This window comes from Oryctolagus cuniculus, chromosome 3, assembly GCF_964237555.1.
Source record: "Oryctolagus cuniculus chromosome 3, mOryCun1.1, whole genome shotgun sequence".
NCBI classification, from domain to species: domain Eukaryota; kingdom Metazoa; phylum Chordata; class Mammalia; order Lagomorpha; family Leporidae; genus Oryctolagus; species Oryctolagus cuniculus.
The window spans coordinates 14,828,342-14,842,032 of record NC_091434.1 but is presented as its reverse complement, the minus strand read 5'-3'; the positions used below and the strand labels follow the sequence as shown (position 1 = coordinate 14,842,032).

Here is a 13,691-nt window from a genome sequence, read left to right as displayed (position 1 = left end):
TTTGGTTTCAATTTTTTCTATTCCTTCTCTAATTTACTTATTTCTTTCTTCCTACTAAATTTGGGTTGGATTTGCTGCAGTTTTTCTAAGTCCTTGAGATGCACTGATAGTTCATTTACTTGGTGCTTTTCCAATTCCTTCATGTAGGCACCAATCGCTATAAACTTACCTCTTTTTTTTTTTTTTTTTTTTTTTTTTGGACAGGCACAGTGGATAGTGAGAGAGAGAGAGACAGAGAGAAAGGTCTTCCTTTTCTGTTGGTTCACCCCCTAATGGCTGCTGCAGCCAGTGCACCATGCTAATCCGAAGCCAGAAGCCAGGTGCTTCCTCCTGGTCTCCCATGCAGGTGCAGGGCCCAACCACTTGGGCCAACTTCCACTGCACTCCTGGGCCACAGCAGAGAGCTGGACTGGAAGAGGAGCAACTGGGACAGAATCCAGCACCCCGACCGGGACTAGAACCTGGAGTGCCAGTGCCGCAGGCTGAGGATTAGCCTATGGAGCCTTGGCGCTGGCCTAAACTTCCCTCTTAATACTTCTTTTGTTGTATCCCATAAGTTTTTGCTATGATATGTTGTCATCCTCATTCATTTCCAGAATTTTTTGATTTCTCTTTATATTTTTTTTCTATGACCCACTGTTCACTCAGGAGCATGTTTTTCAGTCTCCATGTGTTTGCATATGATCTAGAGATTCTTGAATTGTTTATTTCCAGCTTCATTCCATTGTGATCAGAGAAGATGCATGGTATGATCTCTGCTTTATGGATTAGCATATTATCTATCTTAGAGAAAGTTTCATCCACTGATATGAACAACATGTTTTCTGCAACAGCGGGGTGAAAAACTTCTGTAAATATCAGTCAGGTCCATTTGGTCCATAGTGTCAATTAGCTCTGTTATTTCTTTGTTGATTTTCTGTCTAGCTGATCTGTCAATTGATGAAAGTGGAGTGCTGAAATCTCCCATTACTCATCATTGGAGTCTATGTCTCCATTTAGATCCATTAATATTTCTTTTAAATAGCCAGGTTTCCTGTACTTGGGTGCATATACATTTATTACAGTCACATCTTCCTGTTGAATTGATCCCTTAATTATTGCATAGTACCCTTCTTTGTCTCTTTTATCAGTTTTTGTGTTAAAGTCTATTTTTGTCTGATTTTAGCATGGCTATACCTTCTCTTTTTTGTTTTCCATTATCATGGAATAATTTTTTCCATCCTTTTATTTTCAGCCTGCATGTATCTTTGTTGGTGAGATGTTTTCTTGTAGGCAGGAAATAGATGGGTCTTGTTTTTTAATCCATTCAGCCAATCTGTGTCTTTTAACTGGAGAGTTGAGGCCGTTTACATTCAAGGTGACTATTGATAAGTAACAATTTGGCCCTGCAACTTTCCCATAAATATTCCTATTGTTTGCTTTGGATTTCCTTTGTACATTTACTGGGAGATTTTCTGCCTTCACATTCTTTCATAATGATGGCTATCTTTCAGTCTCTCTGTGTGTAGCACATCGTTAAGCATCTTTTGTAAGGCTGAATGAGTGGTGACAAATTCAATTTCTGTTTGTTATGGAAGGTCTTTATTTCACTTTTTTTCACAAATGAGAGCTTTGCAGGGCACATTATTCTGGGTTGACAGGTTTTTTCTTTTAATATTTGGACTCCATCCTCTCCTAGCCTTTAGAGTTTCTGATGAGAAGTCAGCTATGAGTCTAGTTGGAGTTCCTCTGAAAGCAATCTGGCATTTCATGCACATTTTAGAATCTTTTTTTTTATGTTTTACTGTGGAAATTTTGACTACAATGTATTCAATTGGGAAGATCTTTTCTGGTCATGTCTATTAGGAGTTCTGTGTGTTTCCTGTACTTGGATGTCTTTCTTTAATCAAGTTGGGGAAGTTTTCTGTAATTATTTCACTAAATAGGCTTTGTAGCCCATTCTCTCTCTCTCCTCTCTCTCTCTCTCTCTTTTTTTTTTCTTTTTTGACAGGCAGAGTTAGACAGTGAGAGAAAGAGACCCCCCCAAATGGCTGCCACGGCTGGCATGCCGTGCTGATCAGAAGCCAGGAGCCAGGTGCTTCCTCCTAGTCTCCTACACAGGTACAGGGCCCTAGCACCTGGGCCATCCTCCACTGCCTTCCTGGGCCACAGCAGAGAGCTGGACTGGAAGAGGAGCAACCGGGACAGAACCGGCGCCCCAACTGGGACTAGAACCCAGAGTACTGGTGCCACAGGCAGAAGATTAGCCTAGTGAGCTGTGCCACCAGCCTATAGCCCACTCTTTTTTTCCACACCTTCAGGAACTCCTAAGATCCATATATGGGTCATTTGATAATATACCATAAATCGTTAACACTGTTTTTAATTTTTCTAATTTTTTCTTCCAATTTTTTTTTTTTGGTTTGACAGAGTAATTCCCAAAGATTTGGCTTCTAGCTCAGAATTTCTTCTGCCTCACCAAGTCTGTTGTTAAGGCTTTCTGCTACATTTCTTATTTAAGTATTAAATTCTTCATTTCTAATATTTCATTTTGATTTCTCTTTAGAATTTCAATTTCATGGGGAAAATTTTCACTCATGTCATGTATGGTTTTCTTTAATTTGTGGATTTGCTTCTGATTGCTTTTGAGTAATCCTATGATTAATCTTTTGAATTCCATTTCTGACATTTCATCAATCTTTTCATCTTCACATTCTAATATTGAAATGCTGTTGTGTTCCTTTGGGGGAAGTGGTAATGTTGTCTTCCTTATTCTTGTTTATTAAATTTCTGCTTTTATTTTTAGGCATTTGTGGAGATGGTTGTTGGTTTTTTCCTCTGATGTCTATTATCTTTGAAATAGATCTCTGTGGCTTTCAGTGAATACCAAGAGGCATGTGCTGGGTGTGGCTAGGGAGCTCTGGTCAGTCCTCCAGTGTAGGGCAAGTATCCAGGGTGACGCCCAAGGTAGGCATTTAGATCTCTTCTTGTTAACAGAAGAGCAGGATAGTTACCTCTGTTGGTATAATCGCACCCTCACTTCCTTTCTTCCCAGGTGAGCAATGCCTGGGTGTTGGCCCCCAGGGGTGCAACTCATCTGCATCTCTACATGAACTGTACAAATGACCTGCACAGTCCTTACTCCAAACACTGATCTCACTGCAATCACCTGCCCCAGCAACCAGGTAGCTCCAAGCATGTGGAGCTTCACACAGCAACTGCCCAGAAACCCAGCTATACCCTGCTCCCTCTTGTGCAGCCACAGAGCCTCCACAGTCTCAGCACACAAGGATCCCACAGTTATTGGGTGCAGAGTATCCACTTTGACCCACCAGCCTGCCTTGTCCACAGAGAGGCAGATGTTCCCCAAGCCAGCCTTCCATGGGTACTCAACTAGGTGGTTTAGGTCCAGAGCCTGTGGTATGTTGTGAGGCTGGGGATGCCTCACAGTCCTACTTGGGTGCCCAACCCCCTGTGAGTCTTCCTAACAAGGCTCAAAGTCAGTGGGGACCACATATTTTTCCCTCCACTAGAATCTCTGGATCACAAGCATATACAGGAGCCACTGGCCAAATGCTTCCCTCTCCCACTGCTACCACCAGCACCTCCCATAAGATGGTGTCCTGTCTCAGGCAGTTTCTGTGCCAGCACACAAGGGCTCCTAAGGTGAGGGAGCAATTATACACAAGCTGCTGCCCAAGCCCAGAATGGCACCCACCCTCTCTCAGCTGGGCATTGGGTGCCTTTGTTGGGAGGGTGGGGTGAGAGAAACGTGCCCCTTTTACTTCCACTAAGTCCATGGGTACCCACTAGCCTCTAGGGCTCCAGTCTGAACTCACACCATGCTCTCCCTCCAGCTAAATCAGCATGGGTTGCTGCAATCTGGTCTCACTTGCATCTTCAAGCTGCTGTCTGCTTTGGCTGCAGGAGTCATGTGCTGTCCTTGGGTTCACGCTGTGCATTCGCACATTCCACACATCTCCATGGCATTCCTCTTCCTTCCATATAATTTCCACTATGGTTTTCTCTCTAATTCCCCCCTGAGAGTGCACGTCCTACTTTTTTTTTTTTAACTATTTATCCCTAGCCTAGTATAGTATGTTTTTCCCCATTCTGCCATCTTGGAATCCCACCCTCCCATGCCCCCACCAACAAATGTTTCAGAAGCAGCTGTCTACTCAGTACTCTACTGGAAATAAACATTTATATGAAATGCTGAAAATAGAGATCATTTTTTCATTCAATTATTGTTTATAGTGATTATCTATATTCCCACTAAACTACAGCCTTTTTGCTTTTTACTTGTTAAACTTGTTATTTGGTGAAGTATTAAGCCGTTTTACTGCAATGTAAATTTAAAACATGTTATCTCAAAAACCAAAAAAAAAAAAAAGACTGAAAGAAAGGAAGAAGGAAGGAGGGTGGATGGGAAGGAGAGAGTGAGGGAGGGAGGGAATATCATTATGTTCTTAGACTTGTATATACAAATCATATTGAATCTGTTAAAATGTAATCAAATGGAATAAAAAATAAGGGGGAAAAATAGAGAGAATCACAGACTCCCAAATTATATGACACAAGAGCAGGAGGATATATAATAAAGTACGTGTTACAAAGATTTCGGTATGAAATGTTGTAGTTAGGCACGGAAGTTCATGTGCCCTGGAGTTTCACAGAAAGTTTCAATAAGGAAGTGCAATTGGACCAGAACCTTAAAAGTAGATAACTGAGGAGGAAATGAAAGATAACCCTGGACAAAGAACATCTCAGGCAATACATGGTGCAGATGAACACACAATGGATTATTATTCAGCCATTAAAAGGGGTAGAGTTCTGATAAAGTCTACAACACTGATGAACCTTGAAAACGTACTAAGTGGGATAAGAAGCTTACAAATATTGTATGATTCTACTATATGAGGGACTTAGAATAGGCAAATGCATAAATACAAAGCAGAATTAAAGAGACCAGAGGCTGGGGATCAGGGAGGAGAATGGGGAGCTTTGTTTAATAGGTAAAAAAGTTTCTATTTGGATAGAAGAGAAAGCTCTGATAATGGACAATGATGGTGGTTGAATAACACTGTGAATGAACACTTTAAAAACAAGGAAGAGAAAATTTAATGTTATCAATATTTTGCCACAATTTTGAAAAACAAGGAAGGCTTCTTGAACATTTTTAAGATGGAAATAATAAAGTTTTATCATCTGTATTTCAGAATAATAGCAAAATTAAAAATAATTTTTAAAAAAAGCATAGGTGGAGGAGTGAGTTCAGAGTTCTTGGCAGAACAAAAGGACAAGAAGGTAGTGATAGTCAAAGAATGAAATTGCAAAGGAAGCTGTTTGATACAGCCTGACTATGAAAATTCTTAAAAGCCAGGCAAGGGAGTTTTAACTTTATTTGCTCACTTTTTTGTTATCGAATTGAAAAGAACATAAATACTGCAGACATTTAGAAATGTATTTTGACAGTGATGAGTAGGATCAAGCAGATGCCTGAAGCCATGGTGAAGAGCTAGAAGAGTTAGAACACCATAATAATACTGCACACTTGAAGTTATATGGGCTTAAAGAAGGAAGTAGGAAAAGAAATGACCCCAGAGGAAAACTGGACCAGCTGGGGACTCATTGGATGTAGGGGTTCTGAAGAAAGAAAGCTCTAAAAATAACTGATGTTTTAAAACCTGGCCAGTATCAGAGTTAGTATAGAAAAACCAGCCTCAGAGTCTGAGATACACTTCCTAGGTCCTTAAAATATTGTATTAAAAATTGCTTAATCCATCTACCATATTCCAAAAAATTAATGCTAAATATCTTTGAAATTGTTTCCAAAAACATAATTAAGAACCACCTTTAAGAGATGAAGTTTTGCCAGTGAAGAAGACATACACAGTAAGGTTATAGAAGCTTCAAGTTGCAAAAGACCTTAGAAATGAACCAGAGGCCGGCGCCGCAGCTCACTAGGCTAATCCTCCACCTTGCGGCGCCGGCACACCGGGTTCTAGTCCTGGTCGGGGCACCGGATTCTGTCCCAGTTGCCCCTCTTCCAGGCCAGCTCTCTGCTGTGGCCAGGGAGTGCAATGGAGGATGGCCCAAGTGCTTGGGCCCTGCACCCCATAGGAGACCAGGATAAGCACCTGGCTCCTGCCATCGGATCAGTGCGGTGTACCCGCCACAGCGCGCCAGCCGTGGCGGCCATTGGAGGGTGAACCAACGGCAAAAAGGAAGACCTTTTTCTCTGTCTCTCTTTCTCACTATCTACTCTGCCTGTGGGAAAAAAAAAAATGAACTAGCTTGGTCTGTTCAATGCAATGACCACTGACCACTGGAGGATATTTAAGTGCAAATTATTAAAATTAAACAAAACTAATAATCTGTTCTCAGTCTCAGTAGGCACATTTCTAATGCTCAGTAAATGTAGTGGCCAATGCCCACCATATTGCATTATGCAGATATTGACAATTTTCTTTTTCTTTTTTTTTAATATTTTTTACAGGCAGAGTGGACAGTGAGAGAGAGAGACAGAGAGAAAGGTCTTCCTTTGCCATTGGTTCACCCTCCAACGGCCGCCGCGGCCGGCACTCTGTAGCCGGCGCATCGCGCTGATCCGAAGCCAGGAGCCAGGTGCTTCTCCTGGTCTCCCATGCGGGTGCAGGGCCCAAGCACTTGGGCCATCCTCCACTGCACTCCCAGGCCATAGCAGAGAGCTGGCCTGGAAGAGGGACAACCAGGACAGAATCCGGCGCCCCGACCGGGACTAGAACCCGGTGTGCCGGCGCCGCAAGGCGGAGGATTAGCCTAGTGAGCTGCGGCACCGGCCGACTATTTTCTTTTCCTTTTTTTTTTTTTTTTTTTTGAAGATTTATCTTATTTATTTGAAAGAGTTAAAGAGAGAGGCAGAGACAGAGAGAGAGGTCTTCCATCCACTGGTTCACTCCCCAGATGGTCACAACAGCTGGAGCTGCACTGACCCAAAGCCAGGAGCCAGGAGCTTCTTCAGGGTCTCCCACATGGGTGCAGTGGCCCAAGGACTTGGGCCATCTTCTACTGCTATCCCAGGCAATAGCAGAGAACTAGATGGGAAGAAGAGCAGCTGGGACTAGAACCGGCGCTTCAGGCCAGGGATGGGATGCTGCGCCATAGCTCCAGCCCAGATATCGACTATTTTCATCATCACAGAAAGTGTTAGAGGACAGCATTAATCTAGAGGAATGGGTTCCAATTATGCAACAGAAAGAGGAGTGTATATGTAGAATAGAATCTTTTTCAAAAACACATGACTTTCTCCCACGTGTCTACGTCTTGGAGAACTATTTCCATTTTAACTTGGGTGCTGATTATAAGACATGAAGCCCAGGGACTGCAAGAATGACACTCAGGCAAGAGTTCTAGTTCATTCAGAAGAGTAAGTTAGAGAAAGCCACCAGCATGGATGGCTGACAACTACATCTGTTGATACTGGCTACCCAGATCATGCTGATGTTGGGCTCATGTGCTCCTGCAATTAATCTATCCCACTTGCATCCCAAGTACAGAATATCACTACTGCAGGTGAAGGATGGGGACAACTGTCAACATTCCCATTCAGTCAACTTAGGAAGAAGACATGGGAGTTGTTTCTAATAGAGGATGAGAGAGGACCTTCCTTCTCCACTCCATGAGTTTGGCCTGGAGAACTCCTGTAGATGGGTGTGGGGAAGACATGGAGGAGATCCGGAAAGAACCTCAAGATCATACCTTGGCCTGGGAGCTCACAGAATGGTAATATCTAGAAGTGCTTCTAAGTTATTCTCATACAGAATTCTTTGGACTATTTTGCTCTCTATCTTCAACTCTTCAGAATAATCTTGCTAAAAACTACCAGATGGTCTGAGTGGTGTCATGGGGACTTTCCCATAAGCCCAGCACGAGTGTGACATCAGTTACAGTGAGGATCCCAGGACCCTGCAGCCCGTCAAGTGTCAATGGCAACACAACCAGCCACCGGTGGCCTGGCGAGGAGGCCAGTACAGAAGAAACTGCGGAACCTGCTCTAGAATACCTGAGAAGCCACATCCTCAGCGCTGCTTGTTGCCAAGTGACATACCAGCTTCTGTGATGCCAAGATCTTTCCCGCCTGCTCTCGGGTTGCTCCTTCTTGGTTTCCCTCACTGGTTCTTCTTCCTTCTTCCCTTCCTTGAAGTACAGACAATTTTTAAGCCCACTCTTCATCTTTTCTCACTCTACACTCTTCCTTGATAACCACCACTTCTAAGGTTTCCAACAACTTATGTCCCTAGCCCAACCCCTTCTCTGAATTCCAGCCCTAGTGGCCACTTGACTGTGGAATGTCCTCACCTGAATGACCTACAAGCATCTCAAACTCAGCTTGTCCAGACTCACTGTCACCACCTACTTCTTCATTCTCTAATTCATTGCCAAATTTTGTCAAGTCTATCCTGTGAGCTCTGGATTTAAAAATATTTCTCACCTTGGATTGGACTAAAGGTACTTCTGAAGTGGTCAGTACAGTCTCCTCCCAATCTATCCCATTTGATGGTACCAGAGTTACTGTCCTAAATTATATGTTACAGGCATCATCATGTCTGCCTCTTCTCTAAAGAAATGACTCTCTTTGGATCCTAGTTTACACCTTCCCACACACATTCTAAGTGGACCAAAAATTGTTCTAAACTCATTTGAACTGTCAGCCCCTAATCTCTGCTTGCAGATCATCTTCCAAGTCACACGTCCTGCAGGTAACTCTCTTAAATAACTTTGGTCAGTTTAACCTTTCCCTTCCCTACATTCCAAGTTGCTGGCTGCAGCCCTACCATCACATTGATCACAGGCCTCCTGGTACTTCAGGCACTGGATGTGTCCATGCCCCATTAGGTCAGAAGGGCCATGTGATCAGACACAGCACATCTAGTTGAAGGTTAATGATGGCATGACTGTCTCATCTCCCACAGGATCAAGGCACGTAGTCTTTGCTGGAGCCTTTTAAACAGCCTCCAGGGACGTGTTATCTCTTTAGTTTGCAAAGTTTCCCCCATGACACATCAAGCTGAATAAGATCACCAATTCTAAGTCATTGCCCTGGAATTCAGAGTCTGCCAGAAGCCTCACACCAAAGTCACGATTTGACACTTAGTCTGCCCAGATCAGAGGTGTGCAAGAGATGGGTGACAGTGGTAAACCAAGGAAAAGGGACCATAAGTATAGTAAATTTGGGAGAGATCTAGAAAAGGTGGAAGGAATGCAACTTTGGACAACTGGAAAATCTATATAAAAGCACAAAGAATGTGACTTTGGACAATAGGGCTCACTGTGGAAAGCGAAGAACAGGTAGTATCTGGCTAGAGATACAGCATGATTTGACTTGACAAAATAGCTTATTTAATGGAAGGCAGTGTTTAAGTTGCAGGGGGTTGAAAAGTAGACAAGACTTATCATCCTTCCTGATGGAACAAGGACATGAAACTCAGCCATTCTAGCTCTTTGCTTTAAAATAGATAAAATCGGAATTTGCGCTTTACCCCTGCATCCTGTGAAATTCAAATTTACTTCTTATCCCTGCATCCTGTCAAGACACCAATTCACTCTCACACACTGTGTTATTCCCCACCGCACCCCACATTCTTTTCCAGGTATGAAACTTGAAAAACCTGTATGGAGAAACTCACCTCCATCTATCATCCCACACCCCACCTCCAGACCCCTAGCCCACCCTAAGATATAAAAAGTCCTCAGTGGGCTGGGCCCTTGGACATATATTCAGTCTGTGTGCAAACTGGAAGTTGATCACTCACCTCTGCGAATTTATTTTCCCTGAATAAATTTGTTCTGGCTGTGAGTTTGTAACTGTCTCCTTTCTGTTCTACACCCCTTTTCCTTACACATCCCACCTTCCCTCACACACTGACACCACCACTATGGCAGTGCCAAATCCACAGGAAGGTCAGAAAGCAGGGGGATTGCTAACAAGAGGAAGAAGAACAAGAAATCCAATATATGTTTGCGTCCACTAAAAATTAAGGCAGCAGAATTAAAATTATCAATGGAGAAGATAGCCCAATGCAGGCATTCGACAAATATTTGGGCAATGAGGGGCTGGCATTGTGGCATGATGGGTTAAGCCACCACCTGCAAAGTCAGCATCCCATGTGGGCACCACTAGAGTCCTAACTGTTCTACTTCCAATCCAACAGCAAAAGATGGCCCAAGTCTCTAGGCCCCTGAACCCACATGCGATACTTACTGTATAGACTGTGGTTATGAAGGGAAAATAGGTTAGTCTTCAAAACAGGAACAATTAAGAATGTGTCCCCCTGCCACACACACACACAAATTAATTTTTGACAGCAAGATTGACTAAGTCTAAAAGAGAATTTTTAGACACCTGGGAATTAGGGACCTATGAAATGTCCACTTTATGTAGACAAGGCAAATAATTTAGAAAGCATTTAACATAAAATCCATATGATTCATGTTTTATTAGCGAAGAGTCAAAGTAATGACAACAAGATTAACTCAAGAGAAAGACAGCTGTTGCAGCCTGTTAGTATTTTACACGATTGTCTTCAAAGGAGGTTCTGACCATCCCTCAAGGGCAGAAGCCATAGAATATTTTGCTGTGAGCGTCGTGGACATCCCTGTGCCTGCACATTCACATGCACATGCAAGCATAGAGCACTGGACTGCAATGGTTAACCACATGGACTTTGGAGCCTGACAAATACCACCTATCTGTACCTCAGACAAGAGACTAAACCCTTCTCTACCTTAGTTTCCTAATGGGAAATGGAGAAAATAGTGACTTCTTAGGTTGTTAGAAAGATTAAATAATATCCATCTAAAATAATTAGCATATGGACAGTGATAGCTAAAATTGAGTTCTAGGAGGCAAATATTTGACACAGCAGTTAAAATGCCCTTTGGGATGCCTACATCTCATCTGGGAGTGCCTGGGTTCTAGTCCTGGCTCCACTCCAAGTTCCAGGGTACTGTTCATATAAACCCTTGCGGGCAGCAGTGATAAATCAGGTACTTGGTTTCCTGATGTCTAAGTGGAAGACTGGGATTTAGTTGCCAACTTCTGGCTTCAGCCTGGCATTTAGGGAATGAACCAGTGGATGGAAGATCTCTCTGTGTCTTTCTCCTTGTCTCTGTCTGTCTTTCAAATAAATAAAAGTAAAGACTATTTTTTAAATTTAGTTTTGGGCACTATCCTCATGATACTCTTTGTAAGTGTAAGGTAATTTAGTGTGGACAGCAACCTGTACTTCAGAGAGATGCCACCATTATGTTCATTGAGCTAATGAAGAAACTGAGGTACAGTGTTACATGCGTAGTGAGTGGCAAGGCTCAATTACCACATAATGCACCATAAAAGACAACCCGGGCAGCTGTCAGAATTAAATATTCACCCACAGTGTTTGTTCTCAATAGCATGGTTACAAAAGTGAACTTTTATTTCAACATTTTGTCTTGAAGGAGTTCTAGTCACCTAACTTGAGCTTTAATAAAATTTGATATGTACAAGATGCTTAAAAACTTAGTCCAGAGGACTGCAAACCTAACAACCCCAAACATAAACATGACCTCCATTTCCTTAAGTCAAGTGGCAGGAGTCTAGGATATTTCTGAGTCTGAAAGGGGGACAGAGGATTTGCATGAAGTTGATCAGCCCAGCAAAGGCAAATTCTGAAAAAAGATGACACTGGCTGATTCTAATACCAAGTTCAAGTTCACCAAGATTGAGCTTTCTCATCTGTCAATGAGAACATTTTACTAGACCAGTGACTCTCAACCCTACTACATCATCCAAGGAGGCTTTTTTTTTTTTTTTTTAATCATCTGAGTGCCTCCCAGAGATTCCGGTCTAACTGGCCTGGGGTGCAGCCACACCTTGGCAATTTTTCAAAGTTCCCCAAGAATTCCAATGTGCAGCCATTGTTGACAGCAGTAGGTCACATCATCTCTACGCCCATGCAGATGTAAAAGGTCATACAGATGAAAAAGAAATACCTGAAGGAGAATCTTGTTGCCATCATAATCCTGAGTTTGCCACCTGGTGCTGCTGATGGGAACGCACGGGTTGGGTAGCAGAGGCACTAACTGGCCAATCTCCTGAACCTTGAACTGCAGCACTGAGGATTCTTTTGGGTCCACCAAGATTCCCAGGGGCAGCTGCTTCAGGGAGAGCTGCAGAGCAAAGCTCTCTGTGGCGTAGAGCTCGAAGAAACAGAAGTTGCTCTTTTGCAGTGTGGCCTCTTTCTGCAGGATCATCTCATAGAGTCTGATGGCATCCTCATAGTTATCAAAACTGCAGTAGAGTGTCACCCGCAGGATCTCAGCCCCGCAGTGCACCTGCCTCACACCCCAGACAGGCATCTGGTTGTCCAGGCTGTAGAACTCCTGGTTGTCAAGGAGGTAGGGACGCAGCCGCCCCTGTGCATCCTGGGTCGGGTAGCACTGCCAGGGCGATCGCTGCAGGGAGTCCAGAACACGAAACAGCCGCTCCTCTCCGAGGCTTTCGTGAAGGAAGAGTAAAACAGACATCCCTGGGAAGCGGGACCGCTTCGGAGGGTGCCTGTCATAGTATCTCACTGGGCTGACCCTCTCCGACACCAGGAAGAGACGGACTTCCGGGCAAATGAAGTCCAGAAGCTGATCTAGAGTCTGCTGCAAAAACGAGCCATGCCCAGAGTTGGCCAGGAGATGCACGGTCATGGCCAGAGGCTCCTGCGTCTCACCCATAGTTGAGCTGCTTGATGATGAGAAAGAAAACGAAAACAAGTGTGGCGGGCCCACTGCTCAAGCTTCCGAGATGAACGGAGTAGTGGGCAAGGTCACCTTGGGATGTCGCACCGAGCCTTTAGGCCAGCAGAGAAAGTTCTGGTACACGAGCGACTTCAGATCTGATCTCTTCGCCAGAATAACGAGTGCTCCTGGCAGCTGAGGGGTGCACAGGGAGAGATGCACACACATTTGGGCTCCGCAGCCTCCGCGACAAACAACAGTGGAGGCCACGTCATCCAGCCTGGGCAGAATGGAGCTGCCTGCATTTGTCTTTTTCAGGCGGTTCCCCGGGGTTTCTGTTTGACCTAAAAACCTATAATCCTGAGAAACACCAGAGTGGGTGGTTCTTACAGACACTCTGTAAAGGCTGTAAAGGAAATGACTGGGCAGAGAGGAACAGGAGTCAGCTCTGTTAGGCAGATAGCCATCTGTTTGGTTGAAAAGACATGCATTTCATTGACCCACAATGGGTCTGATTTCCTTCTTACATCTCCTGGTGTTTACAGTAGCCTGCCAGGCCAACTGAATACAATGACTTCTTTAAAACCATTCTCAAAACTTGTCCCGTTGCCAGGTTTTTTTTCTCCCTTTGTCTTTTTATTTTATTTTTGTCTAAACATTTTAAGCTATGGCATGAAGATAATGACATTCTAGCTAAATAATTTTGACTTCAGCTGAATGTAATTAAAAAAAAAAACTGAGAAACTTAGTCTCCTTTGACTCACTCCAATTTTTTAGAAGGAATGAGCTTTCCAATGTCAGTAATAATAAATGCTGCTATCCATTGCAGATCTTCTCTTTACTACTCAAGAACAATTCTAAAATTTCCTATAAATTGCTTTAATCCTGCAGCAAAACTATGAAGAGGACACTTATACCCAAATTACTGATGAAGAAATCAAGCCAAAGAATTACTAAGTAACTGG

At 43.4% G+C, this 13,691-nt stretch overlaps 1 protein-coding gene across 2 annotated transcripts in view; it reads right to left on the bottom strand.

Annotated features, from left to right (window-relative positions):
• The window catches only part of FAM124B (family with sequence similarity 124 member B), a 32,898-nt gene extending 19,749 nt beyond the window's left edge, over positions 1 to 13,149 (bottom strand). For both annotated transcript variants that reach the window (XR_517161.4, XM_002712505.5), the window contains exon 1: positions 11,992 to 13,149. Coding sequence is in view for 1 of the 2 variants with exons in the window: in XM_002712505.5 (XP_002712551.3) it covers positions 11,992 to 12,723 (732 nt within the window). In the remaining variant the exon portion in view is untranslated. The remainder of the gene's footprint in view (positions 1 to 11,991) is intronic.
• Between the last annotated feature and the right edge of the window lie 542 nt (positions 13,150 to 13,691).